General features: G+C 42.6%; 1 protein-coding gene across 14 annotated transcripts in view; it reads right to left on the bottom strand.

The window, feature by feature from the left end:
- The window catches only part of KCNQ5 (potassium voltage-gated channel subfamily Q member 5), a 472,281-nt gene that overhangs the window by 18,535 nt on the left and 430,729 nt on the right, over positions 1-23,017 (bottom strand). For 8 of the 14 annotated variants that reach the window (XM_070584950.1, XM_070584952.1, XM_070584954.1 and 5 more), the window contains 2 exons: positions 7,500-7,565; positions 5,723-5,831 (listed from right to left, as the gene is read on the bottom strand). In XM_070584950.1, coding sequence (XP_070441051.1) covers positions 5,723-5,831; positions 7,500-7,565 — 175 coding nt within the window. The remainder of the gene's footprint in view (positions 1-5,722; positions 5,832-7,499; positions 7,566-23,017) is intronic. The other 6 variants (XM_070584953.1, XM_070584958.1, XM_070584957.1 and 3 more) reach the window with 1 other exon arrangement.

Here is a 23,017-nt window from a genome sequence, read left to right as displayed (position 1 = left end):
TCTTTCTTTCTTTGTTTTTTGCTGAGGAAGATTAGCCCTGAGCAAACATCTGTGCCAATCTTCCTCGACGTTATGTGGGACACCACCACAGCATGGCTGATGAGTGCTGTAGGTCTGTGCCCAGGATTCACACCCATGAACCAGGGCCAAAGCGGAGCATGCCGAACTTAACCATTACGCCATGGGGCCAGCCCCCAATCCTATCATTTTTTCCATTTGAAGAGCTTTGAAGTCCATGCCTCACTACTCTTCACCAAGACTGCCTGGCTCAGGCCCCAGCAGATCCAGGTATCGTAACAATAGTCCCCTCTTTCCAATCCGTTTTTCCCACTGTAGCCAGAGCCATCTTCTAAGTTGGAATCAAGCACCAATCTGACAAATCTGCTTCTGTGCTTAAAAGCCTCTGTGCCTCCCTCCTGTTAGGATGGCTCCCACTCCCTCCTGGCCCAGCCTCTCCTCCCCACATCCTCCGGCCCCAGCAACACACAGACTTTCTCGTGCCACCTTTCCCTCTGGGTCTTGATGATTGCAGTTCCCTCTGCCTAAATGTACACCCCTTTAGTAACCTGGCTGTACCTGCACATCTGCCAGAGCTCTGCCTGGATGCCCCTTCCTCCAGAAGCCCTCCTAAAGGCCCCTCCCATACACCCTGGCTTCGGTCATTATGGTAATGCATCGGCACCTGGTTGACTCTTCGGGTATCCAACAGCCCCTCACAGCTCTAGGCAGGGATCCATCCTTCCTGTTAGTGTTTGTCCCTGTGCTGGAGCGGAGCAGAAGCTCGATGCTATTTTGTGAGTGCATGAACTGACCCCAGGGAGGAACTTTAAGGGTCCGTGGTCAGGCCTCTGTGTGGGTCGGGGAGGGAGAGGACGGGGAGCATTCCCTGTTCTCCTACTTCTCGGGCAGGTGTCTGTGAGCTCACCCAGAAGGGGGAGAGGGAGATCCAGCAGGGGCCCTGCCTCATGGGTGGTGGAAAACGCTCTTCCACCTCCGAGGGGCATCACTCCGAGTGACTCCTCAGCGTGCTGGTGAGGGGATGACTTCATGGTAAAAAAGCAAGGGCTTCCTGGGAAGGGGGTGAGGCAGGCAAGACTTTGGGAGTTGGGAGCACACCCTCAAAAGAGAGAAAGAAGTGCTCCTCTCACATGATGCGCCGTGGAAGCAGGTGGTGCTCAGAAAAGAGAGGGTCTGGCCTGAGCAGAGGACAGGCAGTGGAGGCCACAGGCTGGGAAGCACTGAGGAGCCCAGACACCTGCCAGTCGGAGAAGCCAGCATTTCCGTGGTGCTGACCATGTGCCCAGCACTGTCCCAAGTGCTCTGCAAATGTTAATCCACTTAATCCTCACCACAACCCCATGAGGTCGAGACTATTATCACCCTCACGTCACCAGTGAGGAAACGAGGCACAGAGAGGGGATGTGCCTTACTCGAGGTAGCACACAGGCTGCCGTGTTATGTTTTGGATCGCGTCTCCTGAGTAGCTCTAGGGAGGGCGGGGAGTCGGGGCAGAGTTAGCTGGCACTGCCAGGGCGAGGTTGGCTGCAGCTTCAACTAAAGAATTCTTTGAGTTTCACCCCAGACCTGATCTGTTCATTTGAGTCTCTAGAAGGCCGGTTTGGCTCAGAAGTAAAGGTCTGTGCACAGCAGGCACGGCGATTACTGCACAGACAGGAGGAGCGGTGAGAACGCGGCACACTCAATGGCTTCTCCCCATTTCTCTTCAGACAGTGGATGACCTCCCTGGGGTTGTTTTTGGGTGTCTTCACAAGAAGAGCAGGTTGTGCGGTATTCTGATTCATTTCTTGATGACTGACAGAAAACACAGTTGTATAAAACCAGCCAAGAGAGAACACTTGTTGTCGAGGGTCTGTGAAGAGTGGCCTTGATCCTGGACGTGGCAGTTCTGTGAAAGTTCTGGTGAGAGGCAGGTGGGCTTGCACCGGGTGCTCCAGCAGACCGTGCTCGCTCCCCACAGCACGTGCATGCTGCCTTCTGTGCTATCTGAGCACTTGTCTTGCCAGTTTGGTACAGAAAACAAACACAAACATTTGTTTTCTATTTTTAAAAATTATTATTCTAAGACCCGTTTATAAATATAGAGTTGTACTGGATATGACTTTTAAAATTTTTTATTTAAAATAAATGAATATATATTAATTTTTGCATGAAATTCTGCCCAAGATTCACACTTACATAGTGTTTACACAATGCCGACTGCAAGCCTGAAGGTCGGTCAGCATCTCCAGACTCCCAAATGCTCAGGTGCTTGACACTGTGCGGCACATATCCAGATAACTGATGGGCTTATTTTAATTTGAAAATTTTGATATCGTGCCTGAGAAAATATTTTTCAAACAGTGATAGGAAAACTAACGACTTGCCGTGTGTTATGGGCTGAACTGTGTGCCTCCAAAATTCGTACGTTACAGCTGGACCCCCAGGACCTTAGAACATGACTGACTTTGGAGAGATGGCCTTTGAAGAGGTGATTTAGTCAAAAGGAGTCCCTTAGGGCAGGCCCTGATCCAGCCTGACTTGTGTCACTGTAAGAAGGGAAAATTTGCGCACAGACGTGTGCACAGAGGAAGGGCCCCAGGAGGAACCTTGATCCTGGGTGTCAAACCTCCAGACTGTAAGGAAATACATTTCTCTTGGTGAAGGCACCGAGTCTGTGGCGTTTTGCATGGCAGCCCTCGCAACAAATACACATAATACAACAAAAAGTGAGTGTGCAGAATGTTCAAGAGTTGTCAGTTTGCTTGTCAATCTTTTTACTTCTCTGCTAATTAAATTAAAAACTAATTTCTGTGAATTAAAAGGAGGAAAAAAACTAAACATTGTGTTAATAAAATCATTAACAAGATCTAGAACTGTTGTTAAAAATAAGTACAGTCTTCCCTCCCAGAGAGGAGTTCGGAAGCGCATTTCCAGCAACTTTGAGCACTCCCACTAAATGATATTTTGAGAATAATCTGTGGTAATCCTGAGGAACTATGCAAATGTAAGTATTCTTTTGCCTTCTACTATAAAAAATGATGTCATTCATTTAAAAAAAAGTCTCAGAGTGTATTTGGGTGATAGAGTCCAGACAGGTAGAGAGTGGCCTTAACCCTCTCATTGCCTGAGAAACTAGAAAATGACAGACACTTAGGAAATGTTAATAACCAAAAATAAGAATCCCTACTTTGCACTTTGTGAATGTAATAATATTATTTTCCATGCTGTCACCCTTGCAATGGAATACATATTTCTACACATTTTAATTTTAATTTGACTCTTAGGGAAAACTATTGTTATTATAAAAGCTATTGAAAGACAAAAGGCACGTTCAAGTACTTCTATTAAATACTCAAACCACCAAAAAATAGCAAGGGAAATGCCAGAACAAAGTGGCTACTTTAGAGATAATAGTTGGTTCACACTTGCAATCAGTAATATGCATGTGAAAAGTATCTCAGGTGATCTGTAAGGGATGGGCTTGTTTTGGCAAAAAGAATCCAGTCAACAGATGTCCAGTTTATGTATGTATTTAAACTCAGGCAAAGGATACTTCTGCATAAGATTCAGGGACTCATATCTGCAAACTCCTTTTCAGAATTGCTGATTGTTTTGCTTGGTCTTTTAATCACATATGTTTAGAAATTAAGTACTATCATGAGTCCAAGATTTCAATTAAGTTATTAACTATTGCGTGTAGCTGTTATGTTCTTACAGAATCCGACAATTTTAAATGGAACTTAGAAATGATAAAAGCAAAAATCTTCTAAGCAGAATGAGGATATGGGGGAGAAAACATCCCCTCAAGTGTCACAAGACATCAGGCAGAAAGCTTCCAAAATCACCAAAAGGAGAGACATGTAAATAATAAAGTTCTGTTAAAAACAAGGATCAAGAAAGAATTCTGAAAATCGAGGAAGTCTGCAAAGAACTTTACAGAAATCAATCAAGCGTGAAGAGGGAGTTTCAACAAAGCCTATCTGAGGCTGGGGCTGAAGTGCTTAGCCAGCAGAATAAACCTATTTTCCTTTTTTCTTGCAGCTCACAATTCGTTTTATAGGTTGTAAGGTTAAAGCAGAAAGCTTCAGAAGGTCTTGGGAAGTGACACAAACTGGGCTAAGTATGACTTTTAGGGAACCTAATCTGCTCCCATTAGATAAGATTTTACCATCCTTGTTGCAAATCCAGCTGGTCTGCGGGAGAACTGCCCCACCTTCAACTTGGGGTGTTTGACGGGATACAACATGTAAAGAATTTCAAAATGACTTCCAGACCAACAATGTCCAATGGAACTTACTGCAGTGATGGAAATGTACTCCGTCTTCTCTGGCCACTAGCCACCTAGTGAGCATTTTAAATGTGGGTAGTGCCGCTGATGAACTGAACTTTAAATTTTATTTGATTTTAATTAATTCAAATTCAAACAGCTTCATGTGTCCAATGGCTCCAGTTTAGATCCCTTAAACCCCTTTAACTGAGACTACAGGCATCATTTACTACATGTCCTAAGATTTTCTAGGATTAAATATTACCCAAGCTGTCTAGGTTCCCCAGGAGAAGGTGATGATAAAATTGTCCAAATTGGGATACTGTGAGGAGGAGAGGGAGTGTTACTAACAGTGATGACAAGAGGATTATCTGGGACAGCCCAGGGCACATGGAAGGTATGGTGCCCTCATTCATAGGGACTCTTGCTGGAAGTTTCTGTTGGAAAGGAACGAGGCTTTACTTCACTTCTTTATGGTTGTTGTTACAGATAATGTTTAAGCACCTTCTGGAGTACACATTTTCATCATATCATGATTTTCTTTGCCCCTATAAACATTTACCAAAATCTTTACAACTCATTTCTGCTTTCCCAGCGACTCCCAACCATAAAGTAAAGCAATGTGTAACATGATGCTAAATGACGAACTGAAATAGAAGTGAATAATCAACCATACTGATATCTGAGTTTAGGCAAGTGTCTCAATAGCTAAATTGTGTTGGATATTTTAAGCTTTCCTCTGGCTTTTTGGTAAGAGACAGAAAGAGCCAAAAAGATCAGAAATACTTCTTTGCAATACAGTCACTCAGCATTCCCTGGCAGATGCAAATTCTCCCAAAAGAATTAAACTGGGCAGGCTGAGCATGCAGAGTGCATTTAGTCCAGATCCTGAACTCGTGGGGAGTGGATTCTGGAGATATAAGCATAAATTGCTTTGGGTACTCAGCTCTCTGCCATCAGGAGAGGAAGCATATTAAGATCAGCTTTTAACAGTTACATCTTAACAGAATGGGAGCAACTCACTGCAGAGTCCTTCAGGTTTCCCATTTTCAGAGCTCAACTCGTTTCGGAATAATCTAGAAAGCTTTTTCTTGGATACAAAGTACAGAACATGGATTGGAGCATCAAGTCAATAAAAGTAATTTTAAAAATCCAGTTGCATCTGTACACTAAATGTCCTTAAAGCAACAAATACACATGACAAGATGCAATCTCTCCGGCATGGCCTGGCTTTTCAAATCCCACTCACCTTTTGTAACATACTTCATGTTGAACACAGTAGAGTTTTGTATTAAGAAAAGATATTTCAGAATTTAATGGAGATGTGGATGAATAGGAAAAGAGAAAATAATTATTCCAGGAGATTTACCTGCAGGGAAAAGAACTTAGCAACATAGTAATTCAAATAATGAGAGGTAGGTCTCTGAATCATTTTGTCAAAGGTTTTCCACCAACCTGATAGCTCGAATGACAGTTTTAAGTGGTGGGGTGAGGTCTTCCACTGACACATCACACTGGCATCCCTTCTCATCATAAGCATCATCAGTGCCAAGCGTCGTGTCAGCTGCAAGAGAAAATTGCATTAAATACCATCACTGCCAGCAATTTAAAATGTTGCTGCATTTGTCTCACAAAGGAACAGAAGGGACTCACCGAGTAAGCTTATAAATCAAGACATGTTTTCCCAATATTATTCTTTCTCCTTTTTCTACAGCTTCACCAATTTTATGTGATTTGACATGAATGCCTTTCTGAGCTGTTTTCCTTGGGGAAGATGAAGCTGTTGACACACTGTCTTTCCAGTGGCGAGGATGGGTTTGTTTTGGTCCACCCATGCTTTTTCACCAAGTCCTTTTGAAATGAACAGCCAGTGTTTAAATAACAGCTGTTTGGAGTTAGGGAAATAGTCTTTGGACCCTGAACTAACTGGCCTGTGTATATAGAGCTTGAAACCCACAACACTGACCCCATTAGCCCCATGCCCTGAACAAGTGAGTAAGCAATCAGACCCAAGAACACTGACTACTTCTCGGTCACAGGAGGCCCAGGAAAGCGCTGTGTGAGATAATGCAGCCAAAGCTGAGAGTTTCAGATTGGATAAGAAAATCAGTTCCTCACAAACTGAACACATTAACTTTAGGGGTAATTGCAAAGTTTGGAAAAGGGGGCAGGATTACAACAAATACCAAATTAGGAAGAATTTATGAAGTTAATAAAGAACAAGTTCCTATCACGGCAGCTTTGTTTTCACCAATAAAATATTGAACATAGGTTAAAATTCATGAAGTAGAGGATGGGTTAAATAAACATTGGTAGGTTTATATAATGGGGTATTGGAAAACTTTTAAAAATGATGTTGAAGACTAATGACTGGAAAAATGTCGCAATATATTATTAAAGAAAAATAATCTATGTATCTATCTGGGATTTTATTCCTTTTGTTTGGCTATATTTTCTAAAATCTCTACATGAACATATCTCAACCTGGAATAAAATAAGTAAAGTAATAAATGCCCTTGGGAGAGGTGAGAGACACTGAAGGGCGGACACTGCTCTCTGCTGCCTGTGCTCTGCTCGGTGCTCGTCCACTAAGTCACAAAAGGGGGAGTTTGCGTGGGCTGACCTGCTTGGATTCAAACTCCCAAAAGGCTGTTGGAGGTCCACTCACTGGAGTAGTGATTGTATGTGGAAAGTAGTAAGAGTGCCATTTAATTAAGCTGGTGTTTGCCATGTGTTTACTCAGTTCGCTGTGTGCTGGGCGGGGAAGTGGCAGTGGAGGTGGAGAGGACGGAATACATGTAGATGGGTCTACACAGCTCTTCTTCATGGTCCCACTGGCCTTCTTGCCCTCGAGCCTTGTATGACAGAACCACCACCTCACAGTCTCGTAATAATAGCAACCAGTCACTGAAACTCATGCCAGGCACTCAGGTGAAGCTTCTGCATGTCTCAGTTTTCTGACTTATAGCAACTCTACAAGTTGGTGGTGATATGAGGCCTGGTTTTCAGACACAGAAATTGAGGCTCAGAGAAGGTAAGTACATTATCTAGGGCCCAAAGGTGGTAAGTGGAGCGAGTAAGTTGCAGAGCATGTTGTTAAAATCCAGTTCCCTGAGGCTCCAAAGGCCTGGCCCTTACATTGCATTACCCAGTGTCAGGATGCATTCAGGGTTCAACAGTGGGTTAGGTGGTGGCATGCTGAGTGTCAGGAGAGGGCAGGGGAACAGCTCACCACGTGTGCTGCCTGATGGCTGCAGCCCGTCCCTGCTGGGTACATTCAACTTCTCTCCAGAGATGTCTGCCATAATTTAAATGAGAGTACACGGATTAACTCTCGTTTGACAGTTGGTTCTGACTCAGTGTTGACCTAGAGGGAAGCTGGCCCATTTGCTTTATTGACCACCCAAACAACACAGTCCTTTCAGAGCACAGACATCATGCCCAAGGGGAGACGACATTCTCCCAGGAGCTGCTCACAATTTCTTCTTCTGATTTGATCTCAATCTGCTCTGAGTTGGTGTAGCAGGTTGAATAGTGTGCCCCCAAATTCATGTCCACTTAGAACATCAGAATATGCCTTTATTTGGAATAAGGGTCTTTGCATATGTAATTAAGGTAAGATTCCATTTGATATCCTACTGGATTACGGTGGGCCCTAAATCCAAGGAAAGTGTCCTTATAAGACAGAAAAAGAGAGGACATAGGAATACAGAGGAGATGGAAGCAGTAACTGGAGCGACGGTCTACAAGTCAAGAACATCACGAATTGCTGGCCACCACTAGCAGCTGAGAGAGGCAGGGGATGGTTTCTCCCTCAGAGCCTCCAGAAGGAGCCAACCCTGGCAGCACCCTGATTTCCAGTTTCCGGCCTCTTGAACTGTAACAGAATAAATTTCTGTTGTTTCAAGCCACCCAGTTTGTGGTACTTTGTTAAGCATTCCTGGGAAACTAATTCGATTGGGAAAACTTCTTCATGGTTTCCAGTTCTTCACTAGGGCACAATAACGATGATGATAATAATAGTAATAAGTGCATTTCAGGGAAATGTAATTATGTGCCATAAACTTTAATTACTTGCTACAAACCCCATGAAGTGTGTATTATTATTACCCCCTATTTTATGGATTATGAAAGTGAGGCATAGAAAGCTAAGAAGCCCATCCAAGGACACATGGGGAGTAAGCGACAGAACCACAATTTAAACCCAGGCAGTTGGGTTCTGGAGCTGCACCATTAAACCCTGACTCCCTCCAGACTTGCCTCTCTTGCCTCTCTCTTTGCATCTGAATTCCCTTCTCCTGTAGTGGGCTTTCCTAACCATGGCTGAGCACCTGGCTATCTTGATCTCAAGTGAAGTGACCCCCCAACATCGAGAGAGAATCCCATTCGGAGCAGTGTGGTTACCATGGACATGGGCTGAGCCGGTCCATACCCCAAAGGAGACCTGAAAATACACACACCCTGGAACCACGTGGAGGGAGATGAGGGGCTCACATACAGAGCCAAGGCCACTGGCTGTGGTTATGGAGCCCTGTGAGATATCCAGATGTTAGCTCCTCAAAGGAAATATCAAGTAATGTGCTTTATTAGGATTCCCAGGACAGAACTCACAAGAGTGTTTTATGCTGCCCTTCAAAGTAGAAGCGTATGACTGCTTTCTCCCATCTGAGCTCTGAGGAGAGGCACTTCTGACATGGCCTATCTTGTGCCTCAGAAAACCAGGGCGCCCAGGAGAGGTCGCAGGAAGGCAGACCCTGCAACGCCCTGTCAGTGACTCACCTACTTGAAAATACAGCATTGCCAACCATAGCAAAGCGATGCGGGTCCGGACACTTGAACAGCATAGAAGACAGGGGCCTTTCACGGTGAAGTCAACGGAAAGCTGCTCCAGCGGGTGTTTGCCGGCATAATAAGCACGAAAGTAAAGACAGTGAAACTACAGTGCTCACATTGACTTTAAGTGGAACCAGGACAGCTTCCTCCCAGCTGCCCCGTCCTGCACCCTGGTGAGGGCTCTCATCTACCCCCTCTCTTTAGGAACAGGGTTGGGCAGAGGACGGGAGTTCAGTCACTAGGCGAGTTACATCCAAATGCATCTTACTGAGGAATTTTATTATGCCACTTACAACTTGATTGTTCAAGGCATAAATTAAATTCTCAGTCCTTCAAAAAAATTTTTTTGTAGGTTTAGTCAGAGCAAATGAGTAGAAAATACATCTTTTCTGGCATGTGTTGAAGCAAGGGCTGAGTTGGAGAATTCTTCTCCTTATTTCAAAGCCAGGAAAGTAGGGAAAAAATGTAATCTTCTGTTTCATAAGTATCTTGAGATGTCAGTGTTCTTTCTAGTGAGGTTAATATCACATTAAATGTCTTCCCCATGATCCCTAGAGGCTGAAAACCCTCCGTGAATCCTAAGGCACCTGAATGGAGCTAAATTTTGCACCAAGGCTGGCTCGTTGCTCTCTAACCACACGTCTGGATCTCTGCCCTGGTGTTTTGGGAGATGTGGGTTATGAGAACACAAGCTTATGTGAGCACCGATCTGTGCAAAACCTAGTCACAAATGGCAAAATGCCAATGGAATGAGGTGCTCCTGGAAGTCCTGCTCCCTGTGGGCAATCCTCCCAGGGAAGGTGGGCCCACTCCTGAGCTGGGCTGCAGAAACAAAAGTTTAAGATACAGCGCCTTGTCTCCCCAAGCCCTCTTCTGTTTCCTGTTAATCAGTAGTAAGCAATATTTGTTTTCAAATTCTTTGGTCTCATACATTTTGGACAATCTATTTCATAATTTTTGGAAAGGACCACATGGACCTTAGATGATAAAGAGAGGGGAGGAAAGGGGGCCTTCTGGAAAAATTCTGCTATGTCCAAAGACTGATTTCTGCTCCCACTATGGGATTTTGCCATCAGGATGCAGATGTGTGTGAGGAAAGGACTGGCCGTTTCTAGTGCTTCCTCTTGGTTACCTCTTCTTACAGATCAGATTCCTTTTCACTTCTATTTATTTATTTATTTATTTATTTTGGCAAGAAAGATAGGCCCTGAGCTAACATCTGTGCCAGTCTTCCTCTATCTTGTGTGTGAGATGCTGCCACAGCACGGCTTGATGAGCGTGTGTAGGTCCATGCCCAGGATCCAGGCCTGTGAACTCCTCACACTTGAAGTTAACCACTATGCCGCCCGGCCGGCCCCCTTTAACATTCCTTGATGAAGTGACTACAGTGGTTTTCAGCCTTGGCTGCACATTAGAATCACCCGGGGAGTTTTAAAAAATCTCAAAACCCAGCAAGCCCTCAAGACCAATACCATCAGGAAACAGCAGCCTGGAACCAGGCATCAGAGCTTTTTTGAAAGCTCCCCAGAGGAACCCAGGGCAGAGCCAGTAAGTGGAAAAATGACGTCTCCTGGCTCCTTTCAGCCCGAGCTGTGGAGTGTGTCTGACCCACCACGCTTGGCGTTGGGCTAGTCCTCTGTGCTCCCGGGGCATCCCTGGTACATTTTGCACAGGAACAATTTGAGATGATGTAGGTGCTTCACAAGACAATCAGAAAAAACAAAAAAAACACTAAAAATTTCCTGGACAAATTGGTGATCTAGGAACAAGATTTCATCACCTTTTTATGCAACTTGAAGGCCTCAGCTCACAAACCCAGTCATCGCCCTCCCTCCTGAAGCCGGCTCATCTCAGGCTGTGGGTGTACAGTTCTCTCTGAAAAGAGTCACTACTGTTCTTGAACATGCTCACAGACCAAAATGAGGTCCAATGGTCAAATCCCAGCAGAAAACCTTTGTTCTGTCTGTGCAGGAATGATAGCGCCCTGATATTTGTGTCAGTAGAAGGAATTATAATGGAGACAGCTGAGAGCTTTGATCATGAAGACAGAAAATGTTACTACTGAAATAACTAAATTATGATGCAAAGATAAACGCTTGACTAGGAAAAACTGAAGGATATAAAATGGCTTAATATTTATAACAAAAACTTATTTGAATGGATCACAATCCAAAATATAAATGTACAAATAAGTCAGTCAGGAGAAACCACCAGTAGCAAAAAGTGACAGAAAACCATTCAACTATACTAGAGATAAAAAAATAAAAACTAAAATTATGTGAACGCATGGACTTATTTAATTAGCAAAAGAATAATAACTACTACTAACAAATTTGAGGTTCATCTGGTACACTTTGACATTGTTAGTTAAAATGTAAATTGGAACCAAATTTTATAACAATAAAAAAAATTTATGATCAGTAAAATTATAATTTTACACCAGAAAATTATTAAAAATAGTGTTTATTGCATTGTTGCCTATTGTAGAGAAACAGTTAAATAAATTTCAGTGTCCCAAAGTAGGAAATTGTAAATCATAGTAAATCATAGTATTTGACCATGATGGAGTACTACACAGCTAGAAAAAAGATAATTATTAATTGTATATAATAATATAAAAGTATTTTTAAATATTCAGTAAACTTGAAATATGAAACAAAATACTTATGTTGATTCTAACTATGTACAATGATATAATAAAAGAAAATGTAAAAATGAAATTAGTTGTGCTAGGGCATGAGATTATAAGTGACTTGTATTACTTTTAAAATTTCTTAAGGAATTTAAAGATGTTTCTCATCACAAAAATAATATCTGCTTTCTGAAATAGAGTATTTGAAAAATAGAAAAACAGAATGAAGAAAAAAAGAGTCTCCTCAAGTTCCAGAACTTAAAGAAAACCACTATCATAATATGTTTCTTATGGTTAAAGTGTGAGGGCTAGAAGTTCATAATACATTTTAATCTTGGGAATTTAAAATAAGGGTGTAGAGATTCTATTCCATCATGCTGTGGAAAACACACATTAAAATGGCCACTATTAGTGGTGGTAATAACTAACTTATCACATCCTGTCACAATTCTAATCTATTTTCGAAGGGTTCCTTCCTTCTACTGCTGGTTGTATTTCAATGACCTCCCTGCTGTCATTTCCCAGCACCTGGAATGTCACCCTGAAACTGGAGGCTCCGTCTGAGCCAAGTGCTGGTCCAGAGGCAATTCCTCCAGCCCAGCCAGAGGTCAGATGGCTCTTGGGCCTGATGGAGCCGCGCAACTGCATTTCACCAGGTCCTCGGCCAGGGCCTTTCCCTCTGTTCCATTCCACACAGATGGAAGGTGGAGCATCTCTGGTTGCCATGTGAGGGACCTTCATTCTGACGGCTCCTAAGCCCCCTTCAGCCTCGTCCTGGAGCCTTTCCACCTCTGCTCTCGCTGCTCTGCTGCCAACAGTTTTTCGAGGCACCACTTGAGCATCATCACCCCCGGGCACTCTCCCACGGGGTGCTGTCTACACGCCCCCAACCCTGCCAACCCCTCTCCTGTCCTTTCCTTTTTTTTTTTGGCTGGCAATCTCTGGGTGCTGAGTTTGCAGTGGACAGATTATAATATGTATAGGGTGCCACAAAAGCAAGGGGCACCAGAACATGGAGAGACCGTCAGAATGTTTAGAACAAACCGTTTAAATTTCAGCATGCATACAACTTTTGTGCCATTTGAAAACTAGAAGTTTATTTGACAGTCTAGCAATTACTGTTATTTTGAATTATCCAAGCAAAGATGGCGAGGTGTGGAGGGCAGCACAACAGAGCTGACAGCCCTAGGACCGGCTCTGCCATCACAAGCCCATCACGAGTCTGCCGCCTGGATGAAGGTGGAGACAGACTCGGCCCCGTCTCCCCGTCTGTGGACACATCTCCTACGACTGTTACTGTGTAGTTTGTCTCCAAGCCCCTTTACAATCTGGACAGTGAGCTCTGTGAGGCAGAGACCGGTCTGTTCATGATGGAACGCTGCTGGGGCAAAGAGGACACTCAGCGCACCTGTGCTGCAAGAGGCGAAAGTGCCCGGCACCGTGACAGCCATTCCTTTGACCGCAATAACGTCTGGATGTAGGGTTTCTGAAACACATGCGCTCTGCGACTGGGTGGACAGCCCTCACTGTATTCTTGTTCACTTGATGAGTCGTCTCCTGAAGTTACGTGACGAGGATCTTCACTGGAGAAGTTGTCCACTGAGAGGTCATGGTGGCCCCAGTTTCTCAACTTTGTGTTCAGAGACAGCAGATTCAGGCCTTTGCCTGGAGCACTTTGTGACATGGAGTCATGGGCCCTTTATTTTATTAATGATAGCTGAAATTTATTCAGTCCTTGTATGGGAGGTGGTTTACAAATAGGAACTGTAATTTAAAATGTAATACTCCCAGAGTGGAAACATGATGCTCATTTTATAGATGAAGAAACTGCAGCTAGGCAAGGTTAAATGGCCCGCCCGAGATTTGGGGTTATCAAGGGCAGAGCAATCCTTTTAAAACTGAGCCCATGTCTTTCTGCTTGCAACTCTCCAGCAGCTCCCCATTTCCTCCAGAGAGAAAGCCCAAGATTTTACAAGACCTACACGTCCCTGTATGTCTGCTCCTTCCCCCACTTCCTGTCACTCTTCTCCCTCCAGGCCCCCTTCTCTGACTCCAGGTCTCCTAGTTGTCCTAGAAGGAGCCAGGCACCCTCTCCTTAGGCTCCCTTCAGGGACCGTTCCTCTCTGTCAGCCTTGAGGCTCCTTCACTGCTTCGAGTCTCTGTCCAATAGCAGTTTTCCAAGAAAACCACCTGAACCACTCTATTTAGGGTTACATACATCCTCCTCCACCAATCTTATCTCTTACCCTGCTCTCCTTTTTCTTTTTTCCGAAGGACTTGTCATCTTGGAACATACTGAACAACTGACTTGTTTGTGTTCATTGCTTTATCTTCCCCACTAGGCTGCGAGCTCCACAAAGACCAGGATCTTGTTCTCTGTTGTGTCTCAAGCACCTAGAATGGTGTGCTAAGCTTTTCTGAGGGAACCAATCAGGGTGAGAGGGGCCCCACTCCACTCTCTCTGTGCATCTTATGATTATGTGGGGGAGGGGAAATTTCCCTCCTTCCCCTCTTGGTTCTAATGGCTGGTCAAATAATTAAAATGAAATAAGGTAGACTAACAGGAGAAAATCAAATTTAATACATGTGCATAGAGAATTCACATAAGCATGAAGAATTCCAAAGACCATCAGGTACAATGAGACATAAGTGTCATCCTAAACTAAGGAGAAGGAAGTAGAGGTCTGGGACATTGAAGAGAGGGAAAGCAATTTGCAGGAGGATGAAGAGAGCTCTTCTGCAGTGAACAAGAGTTTGCTGGGCTGCACGCTGGGCCACAGCAGGGCCTCCATCAAACAGGCCTCATGGGTCCCCACGTCACACTCCTGCTGTCTATGATCCTTCCTGGAACAGGCCGCCGTCTTCACGTTCTTTAGGCAGTTTAGGGGAAGTTCACAACTTCTTCCTGAGCCTTCCAGGCCTTGACTGTTTCACTGTTTTCAGCTGGAAGCGATCGTGTGCCTGAGAGCACCTCTTGGGGAAACTTGCTCCCAAGCCCTGCAGTCACAAAGCGTAACTCACTGGCTCACATCTACATTTGGGCCTTATTGCTTCTTCTTGTACTGTGGCTTTTTTTTTTTTTTTTGGTGATCTTTCATGACTAGGTATAATTCAAGATCCTACCATGAAAAACAATCCAATTTTCCTCATAATATTTAATTTTTATAGGATTTTAAAATAAGATTTTCCCCCAGCGGCCCATAAAAATATTTCAGAAGCAAAGGAAGTTTAAAGTAAAAGAATGAATAACTTCTACAGTAGAACTCAAGAAATATTTGTTGAACAAATATTGGATGCTGCACTTTGACTTTTAGGTTGAGATGGAAGCCTGTAGGTCCACTTTAAATTCTTGGATTTATAAGTTTATAATTGGATAGCAGAATTTTAACGTTAGTACAAAAACCAAGAGGACTCTGTGTCTTTCTCTCTAGCTGTCTGTGTCATTCATGGCAGCATAATAAGGCAATCCAGACTGTTGCGCGAGCAGAAACGGAACCGTATCGCACTGACGCACTGGAACTTCACAGGCCACTGTCAGATGTTTTGCTCCCTTGTGCTTTTCCAAACTTGACCTTTATCCCGGCACACTATACTGCTGGCACCTTAGGGACAAATTGTGAACTCTCAGTCACATGACCATTGTTTACTCAATTCTGAATCTCAGGAGATTTGAAGTATGTAGATTATAAGTGAGTTCTTGTTAAGAATTAGCAAATTATTTCTTTGAACTCTCATGAAAATAAAAGATAATGCTACAAGGAAATTTTTGATGCATCTGTGAACATATCCTATTAAATTTTTAGGCTATAGAATTAAAATTATACAGTATTTGAAAATACTTCTGAATAATAGGCAAAAACTTGTTTTTATTGAAAAAGTCTAAGTATGCATAACTGCAACATATAGTGCTTTCATAAGAAAATATCTTCTTGAGTTTTTTAGCTTTAAAAGTTTTAGTTTTTAAAACAATATTCTAGTTAAAGAGCTAATTTTAATATTTTGAGCAGGTAATTATATTTTCTTGTATATTTTTACCAAGGTAGATGCAATGTGTATAGCAAACGTAGTTAGCACACTTGAAGATTACAGATTGATAGAGATTGCATAACTTAGCTGTGCTTGCTGTTTATTTTATTTTTTGGTCTCATGACATTCTTGACATAGAACAGAAAATTTGGGACCCAGAGTAAATAGTCCTAGTACTTAAAACAGAAATGAAGAGATAATTCAAATACATTATCAGAGGAACTACAGCTTACCTTTTTTCTCTAGAAAGAGTTAGATCTAGAATTCCCTGTAAATACCACATTCTGACAGAATGGCCCTGTATCCCTTCACAATTCCCTCAGCTCCACAGGAGACCTTCACAGAGAAGAGAAAATATGGCAGCATTTGACTGGATTTGACTACTTTGTTGTTGGCAAGGCCTAGCAGCAGTTTTCAATTTTTTTTATTCCATCGATAATAAGAAATATATTTAATATTGCAACACAGCACACACACACATAATTAAGACAAATGTTTCTTTCTGGGTTAAGATGGTAGATTGAACATACACATCTAATCTTGATCCTTCTGAAAGACCACTAAAACTATAGTGATGAGACACTTTTTAAGAAGACATAAGCCCATTAAAGGATAGAACAGGAGAGGAGGCAGCAACAACATAATTTGGGAAGTGGGAAAGCAGAGGGACAAGTTAGATAACTGATCCCGATGCAGACACTGGGGAAAGCTGAGAAATGACCAAATTTACACTTCAGAAAACTCAAAAGCTCAGTAATTGGCAGCAGACCTGCCTCAGGGCATCACAAAGACCAGGGAGGTTCCCTGCAATCTGCCCCAGACCCTCAGGCACACGCTCCTCCTTTTCCAGCAAGAGACTGTCTGGAAGTCTTTGGACCAGGGGACACCAGGCACAGTTGAAGGATGGGCATTATGCCAAAAACCAGGGTATCAAGTGGCCATAGGTGGCCTGGACCTTGAGGACCCACTAGCACCAACCCGTCACCATCATGACAATGGCCATAGGACCTTTACTCTCCAGGCCGGTGTTTAGATAAGTGCTGTTCGGGGAATCTGACCAACCCAAGAGAAAAGAGCTAAAGATACTGACACCAGAAATTCCCCAAGAAATGGCTGACCCAGATCAACCGATGACGAAGATGAAAGCTGATCAGCACAAACCAAATGCTCAGAAATCCCAGTCACCCTCATCTCCCACACTTCATTGTGAGGAGACATCCAAGGTGTACTAAATACCTGAGGACACCTTCCAGCACAAAGACAGAGACCAGAGCGAGCTAGAATGAAACAGAAACTAATTGAATACAATTTCAAAATACTGTCATCAGTATTTTCACAGAGATAAGGCAAGACCCATGAAACAAAATGGAAGCTAAAATAAAGAGAGCCTTAGTAAACAACAACAAAGAACCTTAGAAATGATATGGAATGAAAAATCTCAATAAGCAGTTTAAACAATAAAGTTGGCCTAAACTCCTAGAAAACAGAGCAAAAGACAGAGGTAGAAAATGGGAAAGGAAAGATAAGAAAATCAGAAGTTCAGTCCACAAGTCCAACCTCTAAATAATTTCTATAAGGTATGATTTCTATAAAAGTTTCTATAAGAATTTCTATAAGAGACAAAAGAGAAAACAAAAGGAGAAGATCATTAAAAAAAATCAAGAAAATATTCCAGAACAGGGCTGGCCTGGTGGTACAGTGGTCAAGTTCGTGTGCTCTGCTGCAGTAGCCCAGGGTTCGCCAGTTCATCAAGCCTGCACAGAAGAACTAGAAGGACTTACAACTAGGATATCCAACTATGTACTGGGGCTTCGGAGAGAAAAAAATTCCAGAATAGAAGGTCATGAATTACCACTACGAAATGACTCCTTGAGTATCCACTAGAGTGGATAAAAATACACCCATACCAAGGAATATCATGAAAATTCAGACTACTGGGACAAAAGGTGGATTCTCCAAGCTCCCAAAGACAACACAACAGCAACAACATACCACTGGTCACGCAGCATCCGAGTGGCTCTGGACACAGCACATGAGGGTGAAAAGCTTTCAACATTCCAAAGGGACATTATATCCAGCCTAAAATTTGATACCAAGCCAAACTATCAAGCATCATGAGGATGGAAAAAAGCCATTTTCAAACATGCAAGTCTCAAAAAACTTTGCTTTCCTTGTCCCCTTTCTCCAAAATGTACTGGAAGATGTACCTCATCAAAATGGGAAAGTAAACCAAGAGCAAGGAAGACCCAGGCACAGGAGACACAGGAGGATCACAGGATAACGATGACAGAGGACAGGGCGCTAGAGGGAGAGAGCAAGGGGCTCAGGTGGCACTAGTGTGACCAAGGGACAGGCTCATTGACGGCTGCTAGCATCGTGCCCTCCGTTCTCATACCATCTTTTTACCTGAAAAAATGTTGGAGTTTTACTTTTCTGAAATAAGAAATTAAACCAAGAAAGACAAAAGCATGAGACCCTATAAACGGAGAATCCAACACTGAAGAAAATCAAAAGGAGTGCAAAGGAAAATGGCCATGGAGCAGGTTAGCGAGCAGCCCACGTGGCTGAAAGGAGGATGGGTTTCCAGAACATTTCTCAAAAGTCTCACAAGGAATGGATCAACTATCTGATGCAGTTGACCTTGTGGGAAATTTTACCAAGAGATTATTAGAAAATGTGGGAAGAATTATGAAAGCAGCAACGACACACAGGGCATTCATTTACCACAGGAAAAGCAAAAAGTAAGAAACAACAGTGGTACAATACAATACACAGGCGTAGTGTGAACTCTGAATTTTGACTTCTCAGAAAATTACAAAACCTGGATTGGAAGGAGGAGGGTCTGCAGAAGGGAACCTGAACAGAGAGCAGGACTTTCCTTTACTAGAACGTAGACAGAAATGCTCAAACTGATCAATCACGGGTCTGCCTGCACTCATGCTATTGAAAAAATACGAAAATGTGTAAATATCAGAAGAAACAACCATAAAATAACAATGGCAGCTCTGGAAAGGAGGCCTAGGGGTAGAGTAGGAGAGTTGAGGTGGGACTTACTATATTCTCACATAAAGGGCTTATTTATTTGTTTGACTTATTTATTTTATTATTGCAAATTAATTTTTCAATTTTGTAAGTTGTAATAATAAATTAAAATTGTAATTGTTGATTCACATTCACTGAAAGAAACAATCCTGAGATCCTGTGTACCCTCTACTCAATTTCCCCAGTGGTGGCATCTTGCAAAGGGTGTAATACAAGAACACAACCAGGACACCAGCAAGGATAGAGTTGGGAGCAGAGCATTTCCATCACTGTGAGCAGCTCTCACCTTGTCCCTTTAGAGACACGCCCATCTAATCCCCTCCCCAGGACTCTTGGCATCCACTAATCTCTGATCTCCATTTCTATAATTTCATCATTTCAAGAATGTCACATGAGGGAAATCATATAGTATGTAACCTTTTGAGACTGGTTTGTTTTCACTCAGCATAATTCCCTCGCGATTCATCCGAGTTGTTCCACATACCAATAGCGTATTCACCTTTATTGCTGAATAGCATGCCATGTTACAGATGTACCACAGTCTTCCTAACCATTCACCCATTGAAGGACATCTGGGCTGTTTCTAGTTTTTGGTTATTATGGACAGTTGTGTACAAGTTCATATGAATATAAATTTCATTCCTCTGGGATAAATGCTCAAGAATACAATTGCTTGGTCAGATAGTAACTGCATCGTTTATAAGAAGCATCAAACTGTTTTCCAGAGAGGCTGTACTTTCTACAGGCCCATCAGCAATGTCTGAGTGACCCAGCACCTCTGAATCCCTCCCAGCATTTTGTGTTGTCTCTCGTTTTTATCTCAGTCATCAAGAGGTATGTGGTGACATGCCCTAGCTTTTCCTGTGGCTGGTGATAGTAAACGTCTTTTCATGCACTGATTTGTCATCTTTGGTGAAATGTCTGTTTGTGTCTTTTGCCCGGTTTCTGGCTCAATTGTTGGTTTTTGCTGTTGAGTTTGAGAGTTCTGTATGTATTCTAGATACTAGTCTTTTGTTGGATACGTGGTTTGTAAATACTTTCTCAGTCTGCAGCTTTTCTTTTCATCCTCTTAACAGGGTAGTTTGCAGAGCAAAAGTTTTAAATTTTGATGAAGTCCATGTTATCAATTTTCCCTTTGTGGATTTTGCATTTGGCTTAGTTCTAGATCCCAAAGATTTTCTGTTGTTTTTCGTAAAGGTTTTGTGGCTTCACGTTGTACATTTAAGTCCGCAATTCATTTTGTGTTAATCTTTATTATTTGACTTCTAAAACTAAGCATATGTATTACTTTGGTAAAATAAAAATTCTTTGAAAAATATCGAAAATGCTCATGAAACAATACTGGCTTTTAGTACTTGTCACACATTCTATTTCCTATGTTTCTCTACTCCGTTGCATCTTACCCCATCCCCTCCCATCTCAGCCCCTAACTCCCCACCTCACCTTGTTTCACTGCATTAAAAAATGCTAATCAGGGGCCGGCCCGGCGGCGCAGCGGTTAAGTTCACAAATTCCGCTTCTCAGAGGCCCGGGGTTCGCCGGTTCAGATCCGGGTGTGGACATGGCACCGCTTGACAAGTCATGCTGTGGTCGGCGTCCCACATACAAAGTAGAGGAAGATGGGCACGGATGTTAGCTCAGGGCCAATCTTCCTCAACAAAAAGAGGAGAACTGGCAGTAGTTAGCACAGGGCTAATCTTCCTCAAAAAAAAAATGATAATCATAACTTATTAATCTGATATCATCACATTCTATGTAGTTCAAAAAGAGCCAAGATGTAGTCTTTCCTGCCTGGTGCACAAACCTCGTTTTTACTTCTCTTCAATATTTCTTCCTTTCCAACTTCATCATCAATTCTATCTCAGATGTTTAAAAATATCACCCCCAGCTCTTTGACATGAAAGATAAACTCTTTTTTGTCCTGAGGTTTCTTACCCGCTCCCTTTTCACGTGCTTCTCTACCAGGTGGCACGCAGAAATGCACATGGTCTGCAACTCACTTAACTACAATGCTAACGTGTGAGACAGCACACCGCCGATCCATGCTAGCTGAGATTGTTGAAGTCTGGGCAAATGAGAGGTTCTTTCACCACTTTCTCCTCACAGTTCTGTTCCTTTCTATAGTCACCTCAGAAACAGAACACCAGCTCCTTATTCTTCACAAGACTACATTCTGGTAACTTCCTAAAATACTACTTATCTCAACTTTCAGTGCAAGCTCCTAGACATGGTTGCTTCTTTCGAGGCAGGTGAAATGTGCTGTGCGCAGCACCTTCCAATCAGGGAGTGCGGTTGCTGGGGGCTTCAGTCAGAACAGCAGCCTCACCGTGTTCACCAACACCTTAACCAGCACTCTTGCGATTTGGCAAACTTGATTTTTCTTACGTTTGCTCTCAAGCTGGCTAATTAGCAACAATCAGAAGTGCTAATTCACACTAACGGGGGTCTATCATGTAAGACACACTGATCTCCAGCATTTTCTCTCTAAGATCAAAGATCCCACTTACACTGGTTGAGTAGATAGTTCATGCATTATCAGCATCTTATATCATGTTAATTATAATACGAATTTCTCTAAGATTCTCTAGTAACCTTATTTACTGGCTAGCAGAAATGTTGGCAAAATTTCATGGAATAGTACCTGACAATTAAAAGGAGTCTTTCTGTTTTGAGGGACGATATAAAGCACTAGAGAGTTTTCAAAAACAGTTAGTAAAGTCTTTACTGCTAAAATTCTTGAGCACACTATAATAATGGCTAAGTAACTGCCCACAAGGTAAAAAAGGAAAAAATACTCTAAAAGATTCTTTCTTCTTTTTAACTGCATATGTTACTAAATTCATTATCTTTATTCAGATGGGAACACTGGAGTATCTTTTTGTGTGTTCTTTTAAGATTATTACACCTATAAAGTGATACAAGAGTTTCATTATCTTCTTCTTCTTTTTTTTTGGTGAGGAAGATTTGCCCTGGGTTAACACCTGTGCCAATCCTCCTCTGTTTTTTGTATGTGGGATGACTCCACAGCGTGGCTGATGAGTAGAGTAGGTCTGTGCTGGAGATCCAAACCCACAAACCTGGGCTGCCAAAGCAGAGTGTACGGAATTTTAACCACTCATTCACAGAGCCGGGTCCATTCATTATCTTCTTAAAAGTCACTCAAATATCCACTGTATTGAATACCTCAGCATTCAGTGATTCAGCAATAAACACTGTTAATAATATCACACTCTGTGCTTCACCGATGCATCTCATTTGTGTGAGGTCTTTTTATAATCCCAAAGCAATTTTTATTAATAAGGTGTAACGAACCGACTCCTGAATAACTAAATGTTAAATCACTTATTTGTTTACATCTGTGCATTGTTAGTTTTTTCACAATAAGTACTTTCTAAGCAACTATTCTATGTCAGACACCGTGCTGTCATAGAGTAAACAATGCCTCTTTTCCAGAACAAATGAACCACTTCTGTGACCTCAGTAAAGGCAATGATCCCTGACAAATAGTAATAGCATGAGGTATAATAAAGATAACTTTATTCTTTCTGTGATTATATAAATTATTCAAGAGGAGGACTCCTAAATTTTAGTCTAAGGAATAAAGGAATAAAGTTTGTATGAACACATAACTTTTAAACTTCCATTTACCACAGATAGAAATTGTCATCAAGTATTGGAAGAAGGGAAGATGAAAACATGCACATTAATCAAGCCTAGGACTTTAACTCATTAAAATGAATACAGATATTACCATTAATGAATTAGTAAGTAATAACAATGCATTCAACTTATGGAGCACCAGTGCTGTGCTGGGCATTGTGAAGGACTTACACATATTATATCTCATTATCACACAGGCAGCCCTGTCAGGCAGGTATTATTCCTGCTGAGAGACAGAGAGAGAGGGAGAGAGAGAGGTAGGGAGAGACAGAGAGAGGGAGAGAGGCAGAGAGAGAGAAAGAGAGAGGGAGGGAGGGAGGGAGACAGAGGGAGATAGAGAGAGAGAGAGGGAGGGAGAGAGAGAGATGGAGAGTGGGAGAGAGGGAGAGGGAGGGAGAGAGAAAGGCAGGGAGGAAGAGAGAGAAAGAGAGAGAGGGAGAGAGAGAGAGAGGGAGAGAGGGAGGGAGAGTGGGGGAGGGAGAGAGGGAAGGAGAGAGAGAAAGAGAGAGAGGGAGAGAGGGAATGCAGTGCAGGGAGGGGAAGTCATTTGCCTTATC

The sequence above is a fragment of the Equus przewalskii genome, chromosome 19 (genome assembly GCF_037783145.1).
Source record: "Equus przewalskii isolate Varuska chromosome 19, EquPr2, whole genome shotgun sequence".
NCBI lineage: Eukaryota > Metazoa > Chordata > Mammalia > Perissodactyla > Equidae > Equus > Equus przewalskii.
The sequence above is the reverse complement of the archived record's forward strand: the minus strand, read 5'-3'. Positions and strand labels throughout refer to the sequence as shown.